Source organism: Ixodes scapularis, unplaced genomic scaffold (assembly GCF_016920785.2).
Source record: "Ixodes scapularis isolate PalLabHiFi unplaced genomic scaffold, ASM1692078v2 PGA_scaffold6__148_contigs__length_123643588, whole genome shotgun sequence".
Lineage (NCBI taxonomy): Eukaryota > Metazoa > Arthropoda > Arachnida > Ixodida > Ixodidae > Ixodes > Ixodes scapularis.
This window is the reverse complement of record NW_024609881.1, coordinates 25642240-25670192: the sequence shown is the minus strand read 5'-3', so window position 1 is coordinate 25670192 and position 27953 is coordinate 25642240. Positions and strand designations below refer to the sequence as shown.

At 48.5% G+C, this 27953-nt stretch overlaps 1 protein-coding gene across 1 annotated transcript in view; it reads left to right on the top strand.

The window, feature by feature from the left end:
* Positions 1-27953, top strand: part of LOC8052014 (fatty acid synthase-like) — a 119179-nt gene that overhangs the window by 58865 nt on the left and 32361 nt on the right. Inside the window, exons 13-21 of the mRNA XM_042294497.1 lie at positions 92-308; positions 2105-2359; positions 2871-3044; positions 9577-10801; positions 14971-15128; positions 17136-17339; positions 18329-18658; positions 24356-24475; positions 24632-24987. Coding sequence (XP_042150431.1) covers positions 92-308; positions 2105-2359; positions 2871-3044; positions 9577-10801; positions 14971-15128; positions 17136-17339; positions 18329-18658; positions 24356-24475; positions 24632-24987 — 3039 coding nt within the window. The remainder of the gene's footprint in view (positions 1-91; positions 309-2104; positions 2360-2870; positions 3045-9576; positions 10802-14970; positions 15129-17135; positions 17340-18328; positions 18659-24355; positions 24476-24631; positions 24988-27953) is intronic.

The following is a 27953-nucleotide window of genomic DNA, read 5'->3' as shown; positions in this document are numbered from 1 at the left end:
ACCGGCCGCGATTCGGCAGCCATTTTCTCGGATTGGGTCGCATAAATTTCGCTCGCGGGTTGAAATTCATTTAGTCCTTCCCGTCCCACAGGTCTCCGAAGAAGTGGAGGTGTTTGACCTGGAGGCCGGGGAGAACGACAGCTACCTGGCGGGGCACCAGGTCGACGGGCGGGTGCTGTTCCCGGCCACGGGGTACATGGTGCTGGCCTGGAAGTCTCTGGCCAAGCGGTCGGGCAAGCCTTACACCCAGGTGCCCGTCATCTTCGAGGACGTCACCCTGCACAGGGCCATCATCCTTCCCAAAAGCGGTACGTCCACGCCGCAATGAAAGCAGCTTTCGGCTCGAAATCTCTGCCGAAATATGTGCTCAACACATTCGCAAGCGTTCGTTATATGCCTTTTTATACGCAGATGCCGCGAAGAGTGTTGGAACGGAACAGAACTGTGATGTAAAATCAACTTTCCGTTCCGCGTGCTCCGTCAATTTTATTGCAGCAGGATTCAGCTGTGGCACTCCCCGACCTGTTCTGAATGACTCAGTCACTAAACAACTTTATTTTCACGGGCCTATAATTTCACAAATTTCGAAAAATCTGGGTTTCAGGAATTTTTTTTTTTTTTTCAGGCAAAAACGTTTGCAATTTAGAGTGATATGGTATGTATTCATTAGATGGGGCTCATAAATTCGTGCAATAAATTTTTTTCAATATTCAGAAGTCGCAAGATTTGCGAAACTTCGGTGCTCGTGGAAATAAGGTTGTTTACATCACTCTGACCTGTGGGACTCGACCATTCTTATTTTTCACGTCGTAGTTCAGTGTGGCAATGAAAAAAATTTTCCGTTTTTTTTTTACATCGTAATTTTGTATATGGCGGTTTAGTGGTGCCAGAGACTCTTTAGCTGAGAACACACATTACGGCGAATTCTTTGATGCAATCCACTTGATAGTCCCATAGGCAGTATTCACTGGCGACCATAGCTGTATGTATGCGCGACTGCTGAGTGCGTGCTGACGGCGATCTTCCGCAGTTGTTTTGCAGTGTGCATTTCTCACCATCAAGATTGCGGGATTCAGCAGCCTATTAATGCGAGTTCGTTGTGGGAATGCGCTCTAAACATCGCCCTCAAATATGGCGTCCAGAGAATACCCCTTATTGTCACGTGCTTGAGCAGCCTATGCTTGAAATGTCTCCATCGTCCAGACGACGAAAATGAGAAAAAAGAAACAAACAAAAACAAGAGTACCTCGGTACCTCGGTCTTACGGCCCTCAAGTGCATGCATTTTCTGGTCGGCGGATCCGTTCGGACCTCCGTGGACGCTGGCACACACGCCCGTCCCAGAGGTCTCTCCGCTTTGACGCATGCTAAGGTCAGCAAGAACATTAAACTGCACTAGAGGACGTTGAGGCGCGAAAACTGTCTATGACGAAAATGTTTGTAAGCAACACGTGTAGGGCAGTGGCAAGTTCTAAGCTCTATATGATGTGGCCCTTCCAGAATACGACTTAAAAACACAGTCGCGTCTCCCGTAGAGAACCGTGGCAAATCATGCCCGTGACGGGCTACCACTGGCCACTGACGGAAGTGGCCAGTTACCGAAGTGGCGCCGCTTACGACTAAGACACGGAGAAGATTTTATCCTGCAGCTGCGATGCGTATGATGTCCACACACGTATCTTCCACCATAAATGATATCATTTATACTCATTTCGAAAAAGCGATGGGGACCGCGAAAAAGACGCTCAGACGGCTTGACGAAATCTCTGCACTCCTACATTCCACAGCAGCAGCGTGACAGGAATGTTCGAACGCAGTACATATAATTTATCATTCGGCACTTCGCGAAAACCCAACTATATATAAAAAAGTAGACAAGAGTTTTCACTGCGAACGATTTAAACAACACTGTTTAATAATCGAAGCATTAACGCCTAAATGAAAATATGTCCATAACGTTTGTTAACTCTCGAAGATTCGCGCTTTCCATGGTTACCATAATCAATGTACCACAGCCAATTATATTTTTGTTTCACACCCCGTGTTTTTCTTGTTTTTTTTTTGTTTTTTTGTGTGTTTCTTTATCATTTTTTGTCGCCGCGCAGGCCCAGTGCGCCTCATGGTGAACGTGATGCGCGTGTCGGGAGAGTTCGAGGTGTGCGAGGCCGGCACGGTGGCCGCGAGCGGTCGCATCTTCCTGCCCGAGGACGGGCAGGAGCTCCTGGACCACGAGGCGCCCTCCGAGCCCCCGGAGACCGTGACCTTTGACCTCGACGCCGAAGACATCTACAAGGAGCTGCGCCTCCGGGGGTACGAGTACTCCGGAAGCTTCAAGGGCATCCTGAAGGCCGACATCCAGCGTAAGTTGGACAGGGCTGTCATTTGCTGCCACAAGCGTGCCTCGGGCACGCTGAGGGCCACGGCACTTATCCAGTTCGAGGTCATTGTTACGACTGGTTTATACACTAGCGACTTCTTACGACCGAGTACATTACGACCCCTCTCAATATCTAACCGCCGGCCCCGTCTATGAGGTGGCCGGGAAATGCTTTTCTCTAGAGCGAAAGCTTTGTGGTATTTGCGAGAACAAATGCACATATTACCCGAGAAATGCTGGTTTATAAGATTCTCAATATGTTTTCAAGAAGAGAATAATGCACGAAAAAATAAACTATACAGGAATCGCAAGTGTTCCCCATGGCACCAGTGTGTTCCCTCAAGCGATCACAAGAGGCTGTAACGGACTCGGTTGTAAGCAGTCGCAAGTGTGTGAAGAGACGAGATGCTTCCTTCGATTTGTGTGAATCTTTTTTAAAATGGTGGCCTCTACCATTTCGTTTATCGGATGCAAATGTGTGGCCGTCGATGCAGACCCCTACGGCAAACTCAAGTGGGAGGACAACTGGGTGACCTTCCTGGACACAATGTTGCAGTTCAGCAGTGTCAGAAACCCTGTGCGCTCGTTCAACCTGCCCGCCAGGATCCACTCCTGCAAGGTGGATCCGGCAGTGCATGCCAAGGTCGTCTGCGCAGTGGGAGACCAAGGTGGGTGGCTCAGCAGAACTCTGACGTAGCTCAGTGCAACGCCTCGGTGCAACACTGGAAGCTTAACAACCATAGTGCAACTCCGGTAGTTTGGTGCAACATTGGCAGCTCTACTAAAATGTTGAATTGGGCTAAATGGATGAGCATTATGAACAAAAACCAGCGCGAAGGACAGAAAAAAACAAGAACACAAAGACGGGACTAGTGCTAGCCTCGTCTTCACTTTCTTGTTCTTTTCCTTGTCTGTCCTTTATGCAATTTGTTGTTCAGGACTATAGTCCCTCGGTGCAACATATGGTAGCTTGGTGCGACGACATATGTCTCGTACTACATGTTAAAGATCAGGCAGGTATCCTACTCTGGCATTAAACCAGGTATACTAAGAAGGAGGGGGGGGGTGGGGTCTAGCTCCAGCCAGTTCGGTATACATACATTTCTCAGCACTGCTAGCCCAAACGCGAGTTCTGCGCTATTTAACATTTGACTTCTGAGGCTATGGGTAGGTGAGTGCTCCAAAACAGAACATTCCACCACTATGGTACTTCGGATATCAGCCCTTTCTTTCTGAGAGAAAAACACAAAACAATGGCGATCACTAGTTCGTAAAACAGTGTTGCACCGTGTACATTCTTGCGAATACCATTAAGCCAGATTTCACATGCAGCGACGGTGCGAAAAAAGTCGGTGCGACAGACAACGCAGCGAGTCCGATCGGAATGTTTATTTTCACGTGCTCCAACAACCGCGTGATTTTTTTCGTTTGCGGCCGGCTCTTCTACCCAAGGTTAGTTGCAGCGGACACAGACGTGACGCGTTTCACTTTGCCTAAAATACAACAAAAACGTCAAGCGTTTTACCAAATATTATATAAGCCAATACTGGCAACTCCCGCGGAGAGCGGGCGAAAAGTGATCGCAGCATCCCTGGCGAGCTCGGAGTCTCGGCTAGCAGACAAATTCGCCACAACGCATTGTTTTTGCCTAAATTGCCACAAGTATTCGCTGCTTTGAATGTTAAAAAATAGGTACCACCTCATGAGTGAAGGAGATTTTCTTCGCGTGGGAAAGATGTCCGAGCTTTCAGGTTGCAATTTTGGAACTCTCCTAAAAAAAATTAAAAAAAAACAATTTGTCACAACGTACTGTTCCCCATGGCACCCGTGTGCCATGGGAACAGTAACGCTAACTACGTTTTGCGCTGTTTCTTGCAGAGATCAAACTCGCTGTAACAGATAAAGTACGAATGTACCTTCGCGCTGTTTCTTAAATAAGGGCAATGTACAAATATTTCGGCACATTTTAACGTTTCAACTTTACTGTACTTACCAATCAATTCGTTTTGTCGATGCAATTCCCAATTCTTATGAGTGCCTTGCTCATAACCGTTTTCTCGAATAGGCGAGCTAGCTAATTCCGCTCGGATCATCTCCGGATAAAAAAAGCAAAAGGCAATTTCAAACCAGGTACGTTGCTGCGATGTTAGTATGCTCTAGAAGAAGTTGATTGTGCACATGCAAAATTTGACGCTATTACTGAAATTAATAAAGGCGGAGTTACAGAAAAAGCAGACTTCTCGCGCTTGGAAAAGAAAAAAGTTGGAAGCGTCGTAGAGCAAATAAACGTTATATACAGTACACAAATTCCGATTGTTAGCGCCGGGACGACTAACATCTACTGCGTCTTTTCCAATAAAAGGCGGCACCCGTTGGACCATCTGCAACTTCTATTTTTCAAATTCCACTTAACTGTTTTTAAGTTTGAGGCGACGCTACGCCGGCGCGGTCTCTCTCCTTCTTGCTTTTATGTTGTGTTTTTTTCTCTTATTTTTATTTGCTTGACGTTGGAACCATCGCGTATTTTGCTTTACCTTATTTGTCTAGTTTTTACTAGGGTGCCTCAATGTCCCTCTGTTTAGGGTGATGCCATCCTTTGTAGTACCCGATGCCGACAGCACGCGCTCACAATGAAACTACAAAGAAATCGACGAAAACAAAATGTCGCCATAGCACAGTCAGCGCCACGAACGCGTGCAGGGGCACGCTCTTTCACGCGCTTCTGAACAAAAAATAAAAATAAACGTGTGGGACAAAATGGCGAGATGCCACCACCCTAAGCAAAGCGCACATTAAGGCACCCTAGTTTTTACTCTCATTCCTTCGCGTTGGCGCTTACTACCGCCGGTTCGTCTGCTCGTCTGCTTACGCTATGCTCAGACTGAGGGCCGTCTGGAACTCTGTTGTTGTTTTTGCTTTCTATCGGTCGTCTGCGATGTCCTCAAATTTTTGCCTTCGATTGAGTTTCTAATCCGGAATATTCAAATAAGTGTTTTGATATTTATTAGCTGTATTAAAAAGTGTACCCTCTGTGTACATTTCTATTCCGATTTTATTTGTGTACGCGGGCATATCTGCGATGGGTCATCATTGGTTGATAAATCGCCCACCTCCGGGAAAACACCAGCGCATACTAGGAGAGGGCACGCATGCCATGGGCTGCCTACCGCTATAAAAACACGTTTCTGCGTGTGGTAAAAAATTTTCTTCCGTTCTACAAAGACCGAAGAAACGTGAGTTATTGAATTACTGCAGCAATCAAATAAAAGTGAATGAGCTACCTAAACCTGGCTTCAAAATCGCGACTGACGCATCAACAGACGATTACGGAAACTTCACGGAGATCGCGGAGAACTTGACGGACGACAGACCAGACACACAACTGGACACCCAGCCCCATGTAGCCGGGTGGTCAGCCAGTCAGATCTGTCATCATGCTTGCCAAGTCCAACCGCAATCACAAGCATGCAACACCTCGAAAGACATTTCGTTGAAGAACAATAAATACTCGCATGTGAAAACGACACTATCCTATGACTTAGCTCACCACCTAGACGGTAACATCATCCGTGCCTTCGACACACATTTCACTGATATATTGCACCAAACAACAGTTCAGCTGAAGACGCGCTTGAGGCCACTGATCGACACTCGAAACAAGGGCACGGTGTGCAAGGATTGCCTGGACGTGTATATATGTTAACAAGTACTTGAATGTACTTTTGGACTGCTTCGTCAAGCGAGCAAACAAACAGTCTGCCAAAGTCACTGGGAAACGATATGCGAAAGCAAAAAAGCTCGGTCGCACACTGCTTCCACGTACCAGACTGCAGCGTGCGACTCTTATTTTACGGGCAACGGGATCTGAACTACTTTATTCCTTCCCCTTTTTTTGTTTTTAGTTCCTACCAACTCCGCGAAAGCAAATAAACCAACGTGTAACAAGCAGCTGGAAGGAAAAATGGGGCTTTTTTTCTTTTTCGGTCAGTTTCATCGTGTTGCATCCTCTTTGTTTGTTGTAGACTCAACACCGACGGCGACCATCACATGCGCGACTATCGTAGTCGTTGAAGGAGTTTCTTAGTTGGGCGATTTGTATATTTGTATAGTCTGCTCATTTCTTTGTTTTATTCGCCGTTGTTCGCGACTGTGCCCCATTTCTTTTTATTTTCTTCTGAGATGACAACCCCATCTTTCCTCCAAAGTTCGGAAAGTGTTTCAGGTCATTTTTTATCGTTACTTTTTTGTTTTGTTTTTGTGCTGCAGCCGCTGGTGCGCTTGCTCTGGTAATACTGGGGAGTTTTATATTAATAATAATAATAATTGCCTTTATTTCCATCAAAGACGGGGGAGGCGGAGGAAAAAAGCTGCTATAGAGCAGCTTGACGTGTCCTCGACCCCCTACAGACAGTGGTTGAGCAAAACGTTTTTGGTAGTGTACATAAATCGAATCACTGATGCAGAAGTGCAGAAACATGAAAGGCATCCTACAAGGTAATCATACTAGGTCATTGGTGACTTACAAATTCGAAGGGCAATCACAGACGCACAAAAAATTCATGAAACAAAAAACATTAAAAGACACGAAGTGCCAAAAACGAAAACAAATTGGCAACGTTCACTTTCTAAAAAGTCCTCTAATATCTAAAAAGAGCTGTAAAGAGTATAAATATAAAGAGTCACGAAAAAAATAAAAATATGCGCTATAAATGCGTAGCATGTCCAAACAAAAACAAAGGTATAAAAAGAATGCCGCAAAGCCAATGCCACGCAAGTCAAAAACATAGGAAAAAAAAGCGAAACACTAAACGTCACATATAAAAAGCTAGCACAATAAACGCCAAAAAAATATCTAAATGCAATGCGTAGTAAATAGAACGTAAAATAAGCACACACAAATTTAACAAGAAAACAATCACTCTTCAGACCTAAATGGTCAGTCACGGAAAAAGGCGTAAAAAGTTAGAATAACTTATGCAATTTTAGCGCACGCTAGCACTACATTTAGCGCTTGCGTTAGCGTAGACAAAACAAGAAAGTTTTAGAATAGAGTTTCTCCGCCGTGGGGCAAAAGCCCAAGCATCTCGCGCTTGAAACGCCACCAAGATACAGTTACGATTTTAATTTCAAACACGAAATGTTGTAGCTTGAAAAGAAACAAGTTTTTTGGTCCAGAGTAACATTTTGCATTTGTTCAAACGTGAGAATGCGACGCGAGCGGTCGACCGATCATGTCCGCATGCGTCGCCTCGGTAAGACAGGTCTCGTGTTCTAACCTTCGCCGATAAATGTTCGTGCGACGCAAGCATTAAATTACCGGTGATCCTTGCCCACCTTACTGAGTTTTCCAAACAGTGCAATGCCGTCTCGTAATGAAAATCGCAGTCGCGAGAATGCCGCCGACGTCGCCCACGCGACGCCGCCAAAGCAGCAGCAGCCATCGTTCTGGGGGCCGCCATTTTTTAACTGTGCTCGTCTTGTCTTTAACCAACGTCTCATCGCGAATCCTCCTTGGAGGAGCACAAAGGTTCTTCGCGTACGCACGCAAATTCCAAAAAATAGCATACGCTAAAGTAGCGCACGCAAAGCGCAAAACGTGCTTAGCGTTCGGCACATGCGCAGTGGCGACGACGTTATTCTTTGCGTACGCAAAGCTTTAGCGTGCGCTATTCTGAAACTCTCTATTAACGTGTTTGCGCGCGTTTTAATGATAACCTCTTCAGGTAAGAAATGGTGACAACTTAGTTTGTAAGGGATCAACAGTGACCTCTTACGACGTAGTTCGAGTAGCTAAACACATTTTTTTTTCCGTTTCCCAGACGCGCTTCAAACGCGTGTGATCCTCTGAGAGGCGTTTGAGACTGCTATATAAACTGCTCTATCTTTGTTTATGCGCGCGTTATTTTTTTGTCGTTGCAGTTGCGATCAGGGGGATTCTGCTTTGCAAACGGACTGACCGTAATGAATTGTTTTAGCTGTTGGGGTGACGAAACGGGGCTGGCAAAGCTCGAGGACGTCGCGGAGCCTATACTTGTCCACAGCCTTGTCTGCTTTTGTTAAATCCTAGTCCGCTAAAGGCGCCACAGTCACGTTCGCCGCCGCTCTCATGGATGTTCGGAAGAGTATCCTGTACTGGCGAAGCTATATCGTATTTGATTTTACAAATACATGATGTCACTAGAAATTTTTAATAATTAACCATTAAGCCAAAAGCTTTTACGTGTCTGAATTTATTTTCGAATACGCAGCTTTAACGGATGAAAGCTGGCTAATGAACGGCTGGAAGCGTTTCGGAATGCGTAATGTTATGGCGCCTGGACCGCGTCTCCGACTTGTGTGTTTAGCATAATATATGCTGGCCATACATCAAAAGTGGTCCCGAAGTGGCAACAAATGACGTCACAGAAACCGGAGTGTCATGCTGTTGCATGTCGCGATCCTTGCAGTTGGTCGTAGAAATGCTGGTGAAATTAATTAAAGCACGAGCGAACGCCAATGCCGCTGTTGTCACGGCGTCCCAACTTCTGGCTGCCGAGGCTTCCGTGGACAGTCGCATTGGAGAGCGACTTGCAGCAGAACAGGCGTCTCCCACATACACCTCCCCTCCGCTGTTCGGACACCACCAGGATCGCGACCGGCGACAGGGACCGTGTTTCAATATTTACCCGCTACCCGCGTCCAGTGTTCTTCAATCTGTGTTGTCACGTGACACGAGCGCAGCCGGAGTAACTCTGACCCATTTGGGTAAGATTTGGAACACAGCCAGGATGTCACTTGTATGACGTCACCAGGCGAAAATAGAGGGACCACTTTTTTGGATGCGGTAAAAGCACACCAGTCGGAGGCGTATTCCAGGCGCCATAGTAGTGTGTAGTGTCACGGGACTCACGGCCGCGAGGCTCGCTATTGGTTGGCGGGAAAGCGATCGCAACGACTCTGTGACAAAATATCAACTTGGTGGAAACCAGCCTCAGAGCCGCTGGTTTCCAGCGGCTCTGTCGCAGCCGCAGAGCCGCTGCGACAGTGCGACTGCGATCCTATTCGCACATATCCAGGAAATCGCACCGATTTCGGACGAGAATCGCAGCATGTGAAAGAGCCTTTAGGATGTACAGCTCGTCACAAGATCTAGATATTTGTTCGAGGTATTTTTTTGCAAAGTTGAGAAAACCTCCTCCCCCTTTCACGCTTCTCGCACAGGACTGAACGTGGTCTACGAGAAGTACCTCAACGTCTGCCGCGCCGGCGGCGTGGTCATGGAGGGCCTCGAAACAAACGTGGCGCCCCGCCGGGCCATGCAGCAGGAGCCGTTCCTCGAGGAGTACCTGTTCGTGCCGTACATGGACGACGAGTCGGTGGGCCGCCAGCGCGAGGCCGCGGTCCGCGAGTATGTCGAGGTCTGCTGCAACATGGCCCGCCGCGTGCTCGAGTCGTGCGCCAAAAACAAGGCTCCGATCTCGGACGTGATCAGCGGGGTTTGCGAGGCACCCGAACAGGTTCTCCACAAGTACCTGGAGAGCCAGGCCGAGAACCACGGGTTGTTGCGTGTCCTGGCCAGCGTCCAAAAGGAGGCTGAGAGCTCGGCGGGCTCCCTGGTGGCCTCGGTCCAGTCGGTCCTGTCGGCCCACAAGGAGGACCTCGAGAGGGACCTCCTCAACACTGCCCTCATGGAAGAGGACCCACTGCGGCACCTTTTGGACGTGGTCGTTGAGAACACCGGTGTCAAGAAGTTGAAAGTCCTTGAGATGGCCGCGCATGCTGGCCTTTTTCTCCTGGCGCCCAGGGTATCCGCTCTCCTGGCGTTGTCCCACATCCTCCTCAAGACGGACCTGACGATTGCACACCCGCAGCCGAATATCCTGACGGAAAAGCAAGTTCCTGAAGACGCCAAGAAGGTTGCCTGGGACGTGGCGTCTCCGTCGAGGACCGCCCTTCCAGATGCTGACCTCCTGATAGCCCGTGCCGCAGCCGGCAGTGAGGCTCTGGAGGCGCTCACGGACGCGCTCGCGGCTCAGTCGAGAGAGGGCGGCTTCGTTCTGCTGTCTCTGCGAACTGCGCTCACGCCCGCCGAGATGTTCCTGTCGACTGTGGGCAAGGTGCCGCTCCGGGTGCACTCTCGGGACTTCGTCGAGGCTGCCTTCGGGAAGCGTGGCTTCCGGCTCGTGAGCCTCCGGTCCAACAATGTGTCTGCGCTCCTGCTGTTCAGGAAGAGGCTGGCGACACCAGCCGGTGCAGATAAGCAGGCGGTGATCCGGGTCAGAAGTGGCGAGTTCGGCTGGGTGGAAGAAATCAAAGCGAAGGCGACCGAGTACCAGGAGAGGCCGGCGGGCGAGAACATCTGGCTGGTGGCCGAGGACGTGGGCTCCAGCGGGGTCGTCGGTCTCACCAACTGCCTCAGGCAGGAGACTGGAGGACACCACATCAGGTGGGCAGTCTACGTTGCGGAAGCGAACGGTTCCGGCAGTGTGAAAACGTCCGAGAGAGGATTCAGTTGAGCTTAGGAGTTTCACCGACTGCTTAACTTTACCTAACCGTGGTCTTATCAAGCTAGTGTAAGCTGACAATTCGGTTGGAAGTCTGCCGTTTTTTTGACACAGGCATAACAATGTCATTGAGATTTCTACCTCTGAAACATGCTAAAGTGGAGCTCAAACACGAGAGATGGCAGTAACGTCATTACTGTAATGAAATTACAATAAATACATTTATTTTTGTGGTAACCAGTAATGTAATTATTTACTTCTCCAGGCTTGTAATTTAGTAATGTACTGCATTACTTTCCGGCAGCAATTTCGACAATAATAACTCACTTCTTTTGTCCCAAATGAGGAAGTTCGTTTGCAAGCTCAAGAAGAAAAAAGCTTTTATCCTTTCCACTTTGGTGAAAAAGGAACAGGGGCGAATCTGTACTATGGTGGGACGGCTTCAAAGAGGACTTCCTGGACGACTTTAAGGACGACACCTAAAGGATGATGTCTAGGGCGACGTCTAGGACGACCTCGAGGACGACATCTACGACGACCTCAAAGACGACTTCTAGAGTGACCTCGAGGACAACGCCAGAGGACAACGCCTAAGACGACTTCGAGGACAACGTCTAGGACGACCTGGAGAGCGACTCTAGGACGACCTTGAGGACAACTCCAAGGACTACCTCAAGGACGACGTCTAGGACGACCTTAACGACGTCTTCAGGACGACGCGTAGAGAAATTCAGCCTTTCCACTATGGTGAAAACGAGAGTGGAAAGGCTGGAAAGGTTGCCGCCATCTAGGAGCGACGGCGGAAACCCGACAACCGTCAAGCCGGTTGTCTGGTTTCCGCCGTCGCTCATAGATGGCGGTAGCTGTTGAGAGTTTTCTGTCGACATTTTTTCGGTGACGGACACGAAACTGGGGAAACTGTCCCTTAACAGCTCCGCTATAAAAATTAATTTGCATGGTAAAATGTTGTGGAAGAGACATCATAGAAAATAAACGACGACCACCTGAGTGCAGAGCCTCGCACGTAGAACTAAAGAGACGCACAAAGGTGGGCTGGAAAGGCGAAGGAGAAACGCTTACGAGTAGACATCGCTGAAAGGCCACGGCTTACGAGCTCCACGCAAGACTGATTCACGGCGTCACGTTATCACGACGATACTGTACTACGCTCATCCCTCAGCTGACAGTGGGGTGGGAACTGCGAGCTAACCAGAATCAATCAAACACCTCCCTTTAATCACCGGACCCGTCCCTTTCTCTGCGCGAGAGAATGAACGAGAGCGTGGTTGCGTGGCGAAAATTAGACATGTGACTTCCAATGAGCACGTAGCTTCCACCGCACTGTCAGCTGAAGGATGAACGGCTCATAGGCTACAAGGCGAAGGGTACTTCATTAGTGAGGTCAACATATTTTCAAACCTAAGACAGGACAAGCAGATCCCCAGCCTTCTTCTTTCATCAAGAAAGGTCAAACCGTAAGCTTCAACCATTGTGAACAACAAACGACCGGAATAAATAATTAATTCCAAATGCACCTTTCAAGGCCCCAAGGGGTTTCGTGCGTCCTCGAGCAAAGCAGGTGCCTCTCGCGGTATGCCTCGCTCCCTTCCCTTGAGAAGTTTATTCGGGAATAAGGCTACAAGCTGGTTGTGCCACCCGTTTTTAGAGCGCAGCTCTTAGGGGCCCGTTCCCGGCTTGAGCGGCGTCGGCGTCGCCGTCGCCGTTGGCGTTGCCGTCGGCGTCGCCGTCGGCGTAACCAAGGTCATCCCAAGGTCACGTGACCCCCAAGGTCACGTGACCCCTCCAGGTCACGTGACCCCTCCCAAGGTCATCTCAAGGTCACGTGACCCCAAAGGTCACGTGACCTTGGGGGTCACGTGGGGTCATCTTGGAATCACGTGACCCCCAAGGTCACGTGACCCCTCCCAAGGTCATCTCAAGGTCACATGACCCCAAGATGACCCCACGTGACCCTTTGAAGGTCACGTGACCCCCAAGTCACGTGACCCCTCTGAGGTCACGTGACCCCTCTGAGGTCACGTGACCCCCGAGCCCGAGGTCACGTGACCCCCGAGGTCACGTGACCCCCAAGGTCACGTGACCCCTCTTAAGGTCAAGGTCACGTGACCCCAAGGTGACCCCCACGTGACCCCCCAGGTCACGTGACCCCTCTGAGGTCACGTGACCCCTCTGAGGTTACGTGACCCCCCGAGGTCACGTGACCCCTCCAGGTCACGTGACCCCCAAGGTCACGTGGGGGTCACCTTGGGGGTCACGTGACCTTGAGGTGACCCCCATGTGACACCCAAGGTCACGTGACCCCCAGGTCACGCCTCCCCGAGGTCACGTGACCCCCTCCCCGAAGTCACGTGACACCCCCCCCCCCCCCCCCCGAGGCCAGGTGACCCCCCCGGAGCATATTAAAGAATGAGGGAAGGAGGAGGAGAAGGAGGAGGGTTCTACCCTACCCTCAGTACCCTTCCTTCCTCCTCCTCAAGAGCTGCGCTCCAATTCGGCGTTACATGGAGTTGTAAACGGCTTTCACTTTTTTTGGGGGGAAAGTACACAATTTAGGAAGCTCGTATTATTCCTTCTCTCAACTGTCGACACCTCTGCTTAGCAATTATCCAGCCCTTTGTGTCACAATTCGCAAAAACTTGGGCTTTTCGGCTGTTTGGGAACAATTCTTTTTGACAGGAATGACCGGGAATACACCAACAAGTGCGCTTGGGACGACAGGATCATGCTGCGTCCGACGCGGAAGGGAAAAGTTTCACGTGACGACTCCTTCTAAAGGCCTGTCCAAACAGGACACTACAAAACTCTTCAGGCGACACGACTACGAAATATCGTTCGGCGCTCCGCTTCCGGCCATTTTTTTTTTCTTTCTTTTTTTTTCTTTTTTTTTTTGGTGGGGTAAACGTTTTTTCCTGCCAAATGTCGCCCGTGCCCTCCACGGCGGCCATGGTCTGCTCATCGCGTGGATCCGAAGGGCCACTCATTCGCTCTGTTAGGTGTTGGTCAAGCGCTCAAGGCTTCTGCCGTTTTTCAAGTCCCGAAAACGGGAAAGGGAATGACACGAAGGTTTCATTCCCTTTTCCTGCGGGAAGCGAAACCCACGCTTCCAAGCAGGAATCTCCCAAATCCAACCGAAGCCGGACCTCTTTGGCCTTCCAGCCGAGGCGACGGCGGCAGCGAGGTCAGAGAGCCACGGGAGACCATTAGTGGCAGGTGGCGTGTGACGTCGAATCTGACGAGCTCCGACGTCAAAGAAAAGTGGACGAGGCGAGGAGAAAAGTCGTGATGTTGACTCTGCCAGAGAAATCGCCCGGCGACACGACTCGTGCAAAAATTGTCAAAATCGAAGCGTCCGTTTCAAATTTGACGATTCTTGCAGAAGTCTTGTCGCCTGACGATTTTTGTTGTGTCCCGTTTGGACAGGCCTCAAGAACTAGCTTCCATGGCCGGACTTAACAGACTGAAACGGACTATAACTTTGTCTAAATCAGGAAGACGGAAACGTATCATCCTTTTAGTAAGAACCTTCACCATTGAATGAACAGCGAGACCGGTGAGTCGACTGTCATTGAGTCACATCTAAAAGAGCTATTCGTTATACTTATCACTCATCTCGTGTGCGCCAGCAAAACGAATGTTCCGTATGGTACTTTGAGGCGCATAAGGCTGTTGTGGTGTAAACAGGAAGGTCTGACTTTTGGTACATATAGGGCAAATAAAATTAGCACGAATTACTGCCTCAAGGTATTCAAAAGTAATGCCAAAGTAATTTTATTACTTTTGCAAAGTAATTGTAATGTGATGTCATTACTTTAGTGTGCGGTAATTTGTAATGTGATTAACATTTTTGCAGTTTTCAAAAACGTAATGAGTAATGCAATATAATTACTTTTTAAAAGTAATTTTGACATCTTTGTGTCTACGTCTTGGTCTTGGTCAGTGAAAGCTAGGTCTTGGACCTAGCTTTCACTGACCTAGCTGTCTTGGACGTAGCTCTCTTGGACCTAAATATTTATAGTGTACTTAAGGACAGTGTACAGAACCATGGCATACATAACTGTAGGTTACCTAACTTTAGTGGTCTTTCTCTCAGGTGCGTCTTCAATGCCAGCCTCAAAGGCGGCGCAAACCCAGTGGCCGACTTCCAGCCCGCCAGCTCGGAGCACAAGGAGCTCGTGGATCGTGACCTGGTCATGAACGTCTACCGCGACGGAAAGTGGGGCTCCTTCAGGCACACCGTGACGCAGTCACGTGAGTGGGGCTTCATGCAGTCTTTGTACCCAAGGGGCTGGTACTCCCTGGGGTCCAATTTTGATTATAGTCAGCGAGAGCCTTCTCGGCCTCTATATTTGATGTGGCGCCACAGCTTGCGAGTAATCAACTAACATTACAGTTGTAAACCTAGCGCAAGCTCACAATCAGCCGCACATTTTCGGTAAAAATGTTTCATCAGCGCATGCAAATAGCGAAAGAAGATCTTGCTGCCTCTGATCTGTTTGTTCTTAGTCGACCCGTTTACAACGAACTCCGTCGAACACGCATTTTAGTTCAATATATCTCATATTTCGCAATATCAAAACCGGACCTATCTCTAATTTTAAGGCAAGGGCTTCGTGATGAGCAATTATTTTCTTGACACTACGCTGAACATGCTTTAATGCATTCTTGAGCGGAGCGCGAAAAACATTTATGACCCGCAAAAAAACGGTAACATTCTGGGCGGGCTAACAGGAACAAAAGGAGCTCTTGAACTGTTTATTCTGCGAGGACGTTTACAGAATCAGAGCACCCAGGTGCGCGCGGAAAGAAAAATCTGATCATTTTAGCTGACCGCGAAGCCTTTTCGTCTGGGCTTAGACCCACAATCGGCCGTATGGCAATCGTGTCCTTCAAAGAAATCTGATTTCGCTGCCGTGAAGCCAGAGTTCGAACAAAACCAGCGGAACCGTACAAAGACAAAGAAGAGAGCCGCGCAAAGCAGCCGAGAAGCAGCGAGGATTACTGCTTTCACGCGAACGCCGACGCCTCTCCAGCCACGAACGCCCCATGATTGGAGGCAGAAGTTCGATGGTCGCTAAAACCAACTCTGCGCCAAGGAACCATTTCCATCTTGTCAAGGAGTGAGAAAGACGGTTGCCATTCCCTCCGCAAACCAAATTAGCCCGCGAAAGTCAAATGAAAAAAAAAAAAGAAAAACAGCAAACAAACAAGACATGGCAAGCGGCGGTTAAGAAGCCGACGACGCGGCACCTGCATAGCTTTAGGCGCCGATAGAGTAAGAACGGCAGGGCGCGTCTTTTGAGCACTCGGCCTCCAGCACTTGTTCCGTGCCTTCCGCCGTGCTCTGCCAAGCACGCGCAAGCTCGAGGTGCACAAGACGTTGAGGCGATGTCGGAGGCAGGGAGCTCGCGCTGTAAGCTGTAGGCGTAGCAAGAGAAGCTTCTCCCAGACGTTCTCATTTTGTCGATGACTGCAGTGACAATGCGAGACAGTGCTGTCTCTCGGCGTAGGTTCTAAAATACAAACGGTCGCAGTTAAAACCCGCACAACAGAACGACGACAAGGCCATCGGCTGCAGCCGCGTAAACAAACGTAACTCGACCCCGAACGGATGGCCGACCGTCGTAGCGACGTCGCACGGTAAGGGACTAGATGAGAAGTTACGAGGGCACTTGGGCGTAAAGCTCTACCTCAAGAACGGTAACATAGGGGGCCGACTCTACGGGGATTTGTTTCGGTGCCCGAGTCGCGGGTCTTGCGCGAAAAGGGTGCACGTCAAACGGTTGGTGATCCGTTCTCAAGCTCGAGTTAGCAGACACAGTAGCTTGTTACAGAGATGACGTCTTTGGGCTCTGTGTTACTCTGATCTGAATATTAGTGTAAGCAGGTGCGCCTGTTTGTGCTTTTTGCGGAACTTCTCTAGGTGGCACCCGCTTGCCAGGGGCGCTTGTCGTGTAAGGGAGGGTTCATCTCAAACCATGGGAATTAAGAGTTTGAATTTGATGGCGAATACCTCCAAATGCCAAGTGCGCATGCACTGCACGTGGCGAGGAGGTAAGCAGGCTGAAACGTTTAGCGACGATCGACGCTCTCGTCACCGCTTCGATGCTCGTATTGCAAATGCGGTCCCTAAACCACGTGACCCCAACCGAGAAGTTGGAAGCTCTCCGTAATCTAGGCACTCCAGTAACGGCACGATTCTTTTACCCTTTCACTTGCATGTTGACCCCGTCTCGACGGCTTACTCTCGGCCCGCAGGCGGAGCCCCCCGGCTGTGGACGGACCAGGCGTACCTCAACGTGCAGACCCGGGGTGACCTGTCGAGCCTGCAGTGGTACGAGAGCCCCCTTCGGTACCGACCGGCCCCGGACGACCGGGTGCTGTGTAGCGTCTACTACGCGCCCCTCAACTTCCGTGACATCATGCTGGCTACGGGCAAACTGCCCCCGGAGGCCCTCTCCGGTGAGTGCACGTCCCGCCGAATTCACAAACCTCACTCCAATTGAGGGGCCCCTCCACTTCCTCGAGGAAGGCGCAAGGGCCGGCGCTAGCCAATCGCGACGGCGAATCCGTCGTCGCCATTGGCCAGCGCCGGCCCTGGCGCCTTCGTCGAGGAAGTGGAGGGGCCCCTCAATTGAAGTGAGGTTTATGAATTCGTCCTTTTTGGGGGAGCGTTGTCTCCCGCAGTGATGGACGTAAACAGATTCTTTCCGAAATTCAGTTCGGCCACTTTGATCACTATCGCCATCTGACGAATAGGATACTACTGTTAACGACTTTACTTTTTCGGGCTCGGTATTTCGCGAATTTCACGTGTCAGGTGCTCCGGCGGTAGTGGCAGTCAGAGCACCGGGTCTTCCGATTCAGACACTCAACGCCTCTCGGAGTTGAATTCGGAGGATCAGTGCTTACTGTCCCACGGAGGAGCTGTAAAGTGCCTCCGGATCTAAATCCGAAACCGCCGGAGTGTTGCGTAGCAGCGGGGATGCACCAACATAAAACCGAATTGCAAAAAGTGACAACTTTTCGCCTTCAATATTTTCACATAGTACCCCTTCTAGGTGTACCAAAGTGCCGGTCAAGCTGCAAATAGCAGCTTTTTTTTTTTTTTTTTTGTACCCTTTGTAGGAGAACCAAAGTGCCGGTCAAGCTGCAAATAGCAGCTTTTTTCCTTTGGTTTTCCCCCATCGTTGATGGAAATAAAGATATGTTTCAATGTTTCAATTTGATGCTTCTAATCGTGAACAACCCCCTAGATAATTAACAACATCCACGTATTGGCCTTCCCTTAGAAAACAAAACCCGACCTCTGGAAAGCACCTTTTGGGGAAAAAAAAAACACTCGACAGTCGAAGGGTTAAAGAGCAACCGTCTGGGCTCTGCCAGTTGCGCATTCTCCCCTCCTCCTGTCGACCGACGAGAGGGGTCGCTCCTTGCGTCTCGGGGTGCAGGCAACCTGGCGACGTCGGACTGCGTGCTGGGCGTGGAGTTTTCCGGGCGGGACCCCTCGGGGCGCCGAGTGATGGGCTCGGTGGAGGCCGAGGGCATGGCAACCGTCGTGGCGGCCAAACCGGGCCTCCTGTGGGAGGTACCGGAGAACTGGAGCCTGGAGGAGGCGGCGACGGTGCCCGTGGCCTACTCGACGGCCTACTACGCCCTGATTGTGCGGGGCACCATGCGTCCCGGGGAGGCCCTGCTGGTGCACTCGGGCAGCGGGGGCGTCGGCCAGGCCGCCATCTCCATCGCCCTCTCCATGGGCTGCACCGTCTTCACCACCGTCGGTGGGTAGGAACCTCCGCACTTAAACAACCCGTTTTAGGGGCAAGACTCGCAAGTTCCGACGTCGGCGCTCTCGAGACGAAAAAAACGTGAGCAAAGGAAGAGCAGAAAAAAAAATACGGTCGATAAGTCGGGCTTGTTCCTTTTGCTGCGACGAATCCAACTTGTTCGATTGCTCGTCAACTCGATCTATTTCTCGACATTGCATGAAGCCAGCGTTTTCCTACGAAGTAAGCTAGAAAAGTGTTCGATACAGACCTTACGGAGGATGCTTTGCTGGCGAGAGGGGCCCACCGGGACCACCCAGTGGGGCTACCAATGTCCACGCCCATGCCCTGTCGTTCCGAAGCGGCTCGAACGAATGGGACGTTTAGATTGCAGTAGAAGAAGTCAGGAAAACGCTGCTGGAGCGAACGAGACCAAACAATACGTCCGGAGATAAGGTCACTTTGCGTTTCGACAAAGTGAAAATAAAGGACCACCTGTACGCGTGGGACAAAAACAAAAGCGACATCACTTTCTTGCCTGGAAGTACTACCCAAGAATGACCACGTCCAAAAGCAGTTACTAAAAAGTCTGCAATAAAAGCACTAAACGTTAACGCAAGAATCCTGTTGAATAAATTTGAAAAGCTTGACGCCATTACCATGACTCACGAACCAGACGTTAGGATAATGACGGAAACCTGGCTTTCGTCGCGTATTCATGATGATGAGCTTGAAATAGCAAACTACTGCGTAATAAGAAAGGATCGACAGTCACGCGGCAGAGGGGTAGATATCTTGTACAAACATGTTTTAAAGCAACGCGCCTAATCCGGGCGTGACAGGAATTTAGTCATTATGGTGCAAACTTTAATTTAATGCGTTTACCCTCTACGTTAGTGCTGCTTACCGGGTTCGCAAAAAAATCTTGAATGTTTCTCTTTTTACATTTTGGATACATACATGCAATCGAACGTTCAACCACATGATGAAATAATAATGGAGGGAGATTTCAACCTGCCTTAAATTGCTTGGCCTGAACCTCAAGATCCTTTAGCACGCATTGGCGGAACAAATACTATGCACAAAATTTGCTTTAGTTGTCAGTTGTCCCAGAGTGTGTAAGACTTTACATGTTCACAGGCTTCCTCGCAAAGTGTCCTGGACCTGATCTCGTGAGCGACTTCTTTCTAAAAGAGCTAGACGTGAAGATCGTTGACGGCATATCTGACCATGACATTGTGGTAGCCTGGTTTATACTAGATATGGTGCCAAAAAATACCAGAAATGTTATTCAAGTTTTAGATTTGCATCGTGCTAAATATATGGCCATCATGGATTGTTTCGATTTTTACTTTGACCCTTTTTATGAACTTTTCCTGCGATAAGATAGTTATACAATTGACCTTTGGAATTCCTTCAAGTCACTGATTTTCCATTGTATGAACATCCACATTTCAGCTAAAATTTAAAGAACCGCTGAGCGAAATCCTTGGATAACGTGTGAAGTCATTCGTACGAAGCGAAATATTAGCAAACTCTAAAAACAAACCACGATTGGGAAAATCGCATAAAAGAACAAATCACGAACTTAACTACAGAACTTGGGACTAAAATAAAGTGTACCAAAAAACGTTCTGCTACGAAGCTTTAAATTCCATCATCAGAACATCACCAGATAAGTTATTGAGGTACATTAATCAACGCGCAGTAAGTAATCATGCAGCAATCGTCAGCAACCCGTACAAGGCTAACAACTTCAACGGCTACTTCCTTTCAGTCTTTACACATGACAACGGCGTTGTGCCACCCTTCATGAATAGGCAATTGCAAGATACCGTAAGGAACATCACAATTTCTGAGGACGGTATACTCTGTCTTCTTCTTAATCTTGACCCTAAAAACAAGTGCCCGACCAGATAACATTGCACACCCTTTTTCATAAGGTACGCAGAATAGATATAAAAGTGCTTATCACTAATGTTTAGAAAATCGCTACATGAATCAAGAACTCCACCCCACTGGAAGGAAGCCAAAGTTATTCCAATTCATAAAACGGGCAACCGACAAAGCATTTTAAACTATGCGTTTTTGATTTCACTTCCATCAACGTGTTGCAAATTACTGGAATATGTTATCCTAAAGCATATAACTGATTTTGAAGAAGAAAACAACATCTTAGATGTGTGCTAGCATGGTTTTTTGATCCGGCTCGTCAACGTTCACCCAGTGAATTGAAAGCTTGCACGCCTTCTCCTCGGTTATAAATCGTAGAAGTCTGGCGGATGCCATCTTTTTATATATGTCAAACGCATTCGACAGAGTCTCCCATAATAAACTACTTTACATAGTAACAAAAATTTTAGGCAATAGAGAACTTGTAAATTGGATGAAGGACTAGATCTCTAGATGATCTCAGTTCGTGGAAATTAACGAAAATGGCTCAACTAATAAGCCTGTGTGCTCCGGAGTACCTCCGTGTTTAGTACTTTCCCCGCTTCTCTTCCTGCTCTATATTATTGAAATAACTGATAACATCAACATAGACATTAGACACTTTCCTGACGATTGTATAATATTTTCTGAAATAAGAAACCTTTCGGACAACTCGAAATTACCAAGCGCGTTGGACAAGATCTCACACTGGTGTAAAGAATGGCAGATGCTTATTAACCCCCAGACAAAACAGTAGTCATTTCCATAATTAGGAAGAAAAATATAATGACTCATTCTTATAAGATCAAGGGAAACAATACAAAACGTGCATGAGTTCAGGTACCTAGGTATCTTGTTCATAAGCGATCTGAACTGGGGCATGCCCAGAAACGCAGTGGTCAAAAAAGAGCTAGCGAAATTGTGGTACCTAAGAAGGCGACGGAAATACTCATCCCGCGATAATAAACTGTTGTCCTACACAACTCATTCGGCCTGTGCTTGACTATGCCAACGCTGTTTGGTTCTCCTTCACAAAAACTAACATACAAAAATTCGACAAAGTGCAGAGGCTCGCTGTATAGGGTTCATTAGCAATTAATTCGGCACGCGTAATTCACCATCTGCGCTTTGCAGAGGGCTTGGCGTGCAGCCATTAGAAAAGAAAAACTGAACTCACGAGATTGAAACTAATTTACCAGAAATCCAATAACTTGACTAAAATAGAAAAATTAAACTACCTCATTTCCCACGATTTAAGAGCAACCGGCTCAAACCATTGGAAATTATTCGAAAAGTTCCAACCTAAAAATAATTGCTTTCTATTTTCTTCTTTTTTTCGTTAGCAGTCCAGGAAGGGAACAGTTTGCCCGAACACGCTGTCTACGCTACTTCACAAACACAGTTCATTAATGATGTCGAAGCGCACTTGATGTAAAAAATTCAATGTCTCATTCATTCCGTTTGTTTTGTATATTTCTTTACCTCTGCATAACTCTGTTTTTTCTGTACTGTGGTTACGAATCCGCGTTTTCGTGCCACCCAACGAAAATCCTCCAACCAGATTAGAATTAGTAATACTGACAAATAAATTAAAAAAAAATAATAGCACCCCAATGATACCTTGCCGGTTTTCGCGTTTTCCCGGCTTTTACGTTATACGTTATACGTTCTTTATATCGCGGTCCTTTGAGTAATGTACCAACAAGGTTATACTGTATCATCTTAACTCTATGGCCCGACCGGACAGCGTGCTCTTTAGTTTTGTCTAATTTTATTTCGACGCAACCACAAACCATTTAATGTATTTCCCAACTTGGTAGTTCGTGCCCGGTGAATAGAACAACGTGCCGTTTATATACAAGTCCACGTTTGCCTACGCCAAGTGTGGGCAGTGCAGGTGTGCAGAAACCATATTCCCATGAAGTGAAGTGTCTGCGCCTGCACCGTGCACTGGCCAAGTCTGAAGGGACAGGCTTCGGTTCAGAAAAGGAAATACTTGCCTTAGGTATAGTCTGTTCCTGGTGCCCAGTCTGCATGTAAAATATTCTCATGCAAAGCACAACTTGGAAATTGCCTGCTTCATTAGCTCTCAAGAAAGCTTGTATCGTACATAAATCACCATTAACATATACTCAGTGATTAAAAAATAGTCTCTCACGTCCAAAAATACATCTCACATCCAGACAAACCAAAACCTTATAAAGTCCACCTGTACTGGAGGGCACTATATAAACTTAAGCTTTGCAACACGTATAACCTATTCGTAATGCAACACCCGAGACTGTGGTGCGGAAACATGAAGAATCTTAAGTCGGAGAAAAAGACAACAGAAGGAGAACGTCTGAAACAGAGCTAAAAGGGTTTCATCTTTCTCGCTCCTTACATATATCCGGTGCTGATGTCACCTACTTTTTGACGGATACACTCTTAGCGGACACAACAAGCGAATGATTTTGATAACAGTAGACCCTTTCATCTAATCTGTACAACCTTTTTTTCACAATGGCTATAGCTTGAAGACACTTCCTTTTGCAACTATCAACAAAACCCTCTACAAACGATTTGGATGTCAGACAGCAATACAGAAACACACTAACCTTGCACACTGAAGTTAAAAAACAACTCGCTTATACTCATAAAAAAAATGAAAGCCGTTTACAATTCCCTGTAACGCCGGTTGGAGCACAGCTCTTGAGGAGGAGGATGGAAGCGTACTGAGGGACAGGTGACTCCTTAAGGTCACGTGACCTCATGGGAGGTCGGGTGACGTCAAGGGGGTCACGTGACCTCGGAGGAAGGGGGTCACGTGACCCCCTTCCTCCGAGGTCACGTGACCTTAAGGAGTCGCCTGTCCCTCAGTACGCTTGCCTCCGAGGCCACCTGAGGTCACGTGACCCCAGAGGGTCACGTGACCTCAGGAGAATCACGTGACCTCAGGTGGCCACGTGACCTCAGGTGGCCACGTGACCTCAGGTGGCCACGTGACCTCAGGTGGCCACGTGACCTCAGGGGGTCACGGGACTTCAGGGGTCACGTGACCTCAGTGGGGTCACGTGACCTCCGGGGGTCACGTGACCTCCGGGGGTCACGTGACCTTGACAATGACGATTTGATGACGTCATCAGTGACGTCACTGATGACATCATCAGTGATGATGACGATGACGATGCGGATGCCAATGACGTCATCAGGTTGCAGCAACCTGGATTGCATGCAACAGGCTGCATACAACTCGTTGTATGCCAGTTGCATGCAACCTGTTGCATGCAACTCCCGAAGGAATTCCTCCCGAGGTCCTACCGAAGAAACCCGAGGTCCTCCCGAAGGACCTCGGGTTTCTTCGGGACGACCTCGGGTTCCTTCTGGAGGACCTCGGGTCCCTTCGGAAAAATTTACCCATAATGCACCGCGCGGTTACGCCGACGGCGACGCCGACGGCGACGGCGACGGCGACGCCGCTCAAGCCGGAAACGGGCGCCTAAGAGCTGCGCTCCAAAAAGTAATCAGCTTATTGATGTCTTTTTCTTCGACTTAAAAGTTTCTTACTTTTTCCACGCCAGTCTTAGGTGTTACATTAGGATTAATTAGCACCAGCTCGCCTACACACTCAGTTATTTTCGTTAATGTATTTCACGGACTATAGTCCGAGAAATATGGTACTACAAGCGATTTAATGCCCAAGTGCTGGAGGGTATGCGAAAACAAAACCCGCCGGTTTAACGCAAGCGGCCATCCCTGGCATCCATACTGCTCACGCTGTCTGCACGTCGTTGCCTTCAGGTTCCCAAGAGAAGCGGGAGTTCCTGAAGCGGCGCTTCCCACAACTGCAGGACCGCAACTTTGCAAACTCTCGGGACCTGTCCTTCGAAGAGCACATCGTCCGGGAGACCGAGGGCAGGGGTGAGTCGACGTTTTGAGTTCGCCCCGCACCTCGAGACCCCGGGCCTCGAGGGCCCTCCGGATTCCCGCGTTTACCGGACGAAAGGACGGTGCGAGAGAAACGGTAGCTACGGAAGCTCGTGGGAGGGGGCCAAAGACCGTCTCGTGCACGCCCAGGGGTGGACTTGGTGCTGAACTCGCTGGCCGAGGAGAAGCTGCAGGCGAGCGTGCGCTGCCTGGCCGCCCACGGCCGCTTCCTGGAGATTGGCAAGTTCGACCTGACCCAGAACAACGCCCTGCGCATGGCGGTGTTCCTCAAGAACGTCAGCTTCCACGGCATCCTCCTGGACGCCCTGTTCAGGGACGACCCACGGGTGGCGGCGGACAAGTGCCGGGTGATCCAGCTGGTGCGCGAGGGCATCGCCTCGGGCGTCGTGCGGCCCCTGGACACCGTCTGCTTTGCCCGCGACCGCGTCGAGGAGGCCTTCCGCTTCATGGCTTCCGGCAAACACATCGGCAAGGTGGTGATCGAGGTGGGTGCCCCACGCCACTTGCCGGATCGTTCCGGCCAACGTTGACGTCGCGCTTTCTTCTTTGTACGACCGTCCTATATGTCGTACGAAAACTTTTTTGACACACGTTCGAAAAAGACGTATGAAGCAGACATCATACTTGAGGCATTTCTGCAGCTGATTCTGTTGTTGTGCCCGCAGTGAGTGTCTTTTTGCACTCGGTCGCAAGTAGTCACAATTGTTTTTGCTTCCGATCGGGCGCATTATTAGCTCTCGCGATATCTTACAAGAGGAGGCGCTGGCGACATCTATGAGGTAATCCTGAAACTGCGTTTCACTAGAGCCAACGAGGTAGAGGGGCTTAGAGCGATAAACTGGTATCCCCATCACCAGGCAAAAGTGACCCCTACTTGGCTGCCGCCATGTTGTACAATTTTAACCACTAGACACGCAAAACTGAGCCAAGATTTGTATCGCGATCGCTGTAAAAAAACATGACAAACGATTTTTTCAATACTGTTAGCCCTAAAGATTAGTGTCTAGCTCCAATAAAACCCAAAATACAGCACCGCGGCTCACGGCATCTTGCACAGAAATTGCGAAGCTGCCCGAGGTTTTGTCCTAAAAGCACATTTTAGACTTAAAACGAAGGAAACATGACTTATCTCGACGGTACTTTTATTAAAGATGAATAAGCAATTATTTCTGCGCGGTCTTAGTTAAAATTTAAGCGTAGAACTATAAGGTCACGTGTCTAGTGGACAAAAATGTGCAACATGGCGGCGGCCAATTGGGGGTCACTTTCGGCTGTCAGCTCATCAATCTAACCGCCCATTTACACTGGAAGCGGATCCCTGTTCGCAAAGCGGTTGCGAACGCCGATTGGATAAAGATCCAGTACAATTTCACGGGCACTTGATGTTATCGAGTGTGCGTGAAATTGTACTGGACCTTTATACAACCGCGTTCGCAAAGCGGTTGCGAACGCCGTTGCAGGCGCATTTGATGACATCAAGTGGGCGTGCAATTGTACTGAATCTTTATACAACCGCGTTCGCAACCGCTTTGCGAACGCGGATCTGCTTCCAGTGTGAATGAGCGGTAAGGCTCTTTACCTCGTTGACCAGAGTGAAGCTTTCGCGAGGTCAAATGTACATATAGTATGTGCGTAAAATGTTTTTTTTTATAACATTGCCAAAAGCTCTTCGAACTAATAGCGAAAGAATGATGCGCAAAAAAATGTATATCTGGCAATCGCGTGTGTTCCACGGCTATCCGATAAACGGCTCCATTGTGCTCTCTCGTCGTAAGAGAGCCTGCATTACAGGGAGGTTCCAACCGCTGAATCAGGGTCACGTGGTTTATATTTGCAATATGACCTGCGAGTAGGAGACGGAGGAGTCAGTCCTCTGCGGTCATCTCTGCCTTTCCACCCGGGTTTCTCCTTGCCACGCGAAACCACATCTCATGCGCACTTGCGATCAACCTCCTCCGGAAGCCTCCACACTCTTAAAACAAATGGTACTGTAGTACCCTCCTTAAGGGGGTAACCGGCTTGCACACAGGGAAAGTTCTTTTGGGGGTAACGTTACCCCCTTCAACAAGGGTGCAAACGTACTCCCTGGGTTAGGGTGCAACATTGCCTCCTTGTGGAGGGAACCTTAGTTCCTTTTGGGGTTAAAAGTGCATCCTTTCGAAGTCAGCTTTTACCTCCTTTAGGGGGACCTTTAACCCTATTGAGAGGTAAGACGACATATTTGAGAGGACTGCTTTTACCTACCTCGTATTGAAGGCAACAGCACCTGCTTTAGGGGGCTCGTTTCCCCTCCATATAAAGAGAACAGATGTTCCATTTAAGGGGCAATAGTACACGCCCCTAGTTTCAACTTTTACCCCCTTATGGAGGGAACTATGATCCACTTGGGGCTAAATGCGCACGATGAGGAATGCAGCTCAGAAAACGCGGACTACGAAGAACAAACATGACAGGACAGTGCAGTCCTGTCGTGTTTGTTCTTCGTAATCCGCGCTTTCTGAGCTGTTTTCCCCATCATGTATAACATCCACCAACTGGCACAGTTCACCAGCTAATTACAGGTTAAGTGTACACTGGATGTAATCACTTTTCCCCCTTAAAGGAAGGTACTATGGCCCTTTGTGAATGTGATAGTGCATGCTACAATGGTGCGCCTTATAGTAGATGAAAACGGCACTAGTTCTGAAAGTAAATGACAAGGGTTTTATTTTGGCTGTCACAAACAAAATGGCATAAGAATCAATAGCATGACTAGACATCTTATAAAAGTTCTAAGCGCAATAAAGGCATTTGGAACAACACTTTCGGGGCTCTAGTTTGCGACAGTCAATAAAATTATCACAAAAAAGTGCATAAACAATCAGTGTCTACCCGGCAAATAACTGTGAATGCTTGGAGCACTGCTTGGAACAGCGAAGCTTCATCAGGGTGAACTCAAATGACGGAGTCTTGTACAAACAAGAATCAAAATTAACGCACTGTGATATAACATACATTCAGTATAACACATATTGCAAAAAGCAATAAAAACCACGACATGGCTAGTAGTGACTAGTGCGTTGCAACTCAAGCACAGCAGTACACTATGCCCGTCCTATCCACAGTAGTGGAATAAATGCTCGAGTAGAGGAGAGCAGACTCTGCGATTTGCTCTTCTAGTATGAAAAGAAGAAAGGGCTCTATTTCCTGCTGCTAATGAGCTACAACAAACTACCGCGAGGGCCAAAGGGATCTTACCCACTTCAAATGAATCGCAAAAATCAGTTTTTTACCATCTCGTATTTAAACTCTGCAAGCCATCAAAAGCCATCTTGTATTTAAACCTTGCAAGCACAAATATCTGTGAATATAAAACCACAACCCTCAAATGCTTTCAGGCACCGAGTATGAAGTAGACTGAAATAAATTAAGTATGCCAATGCTGCACCAAGCAAAAAGCAGTGATTTTGGA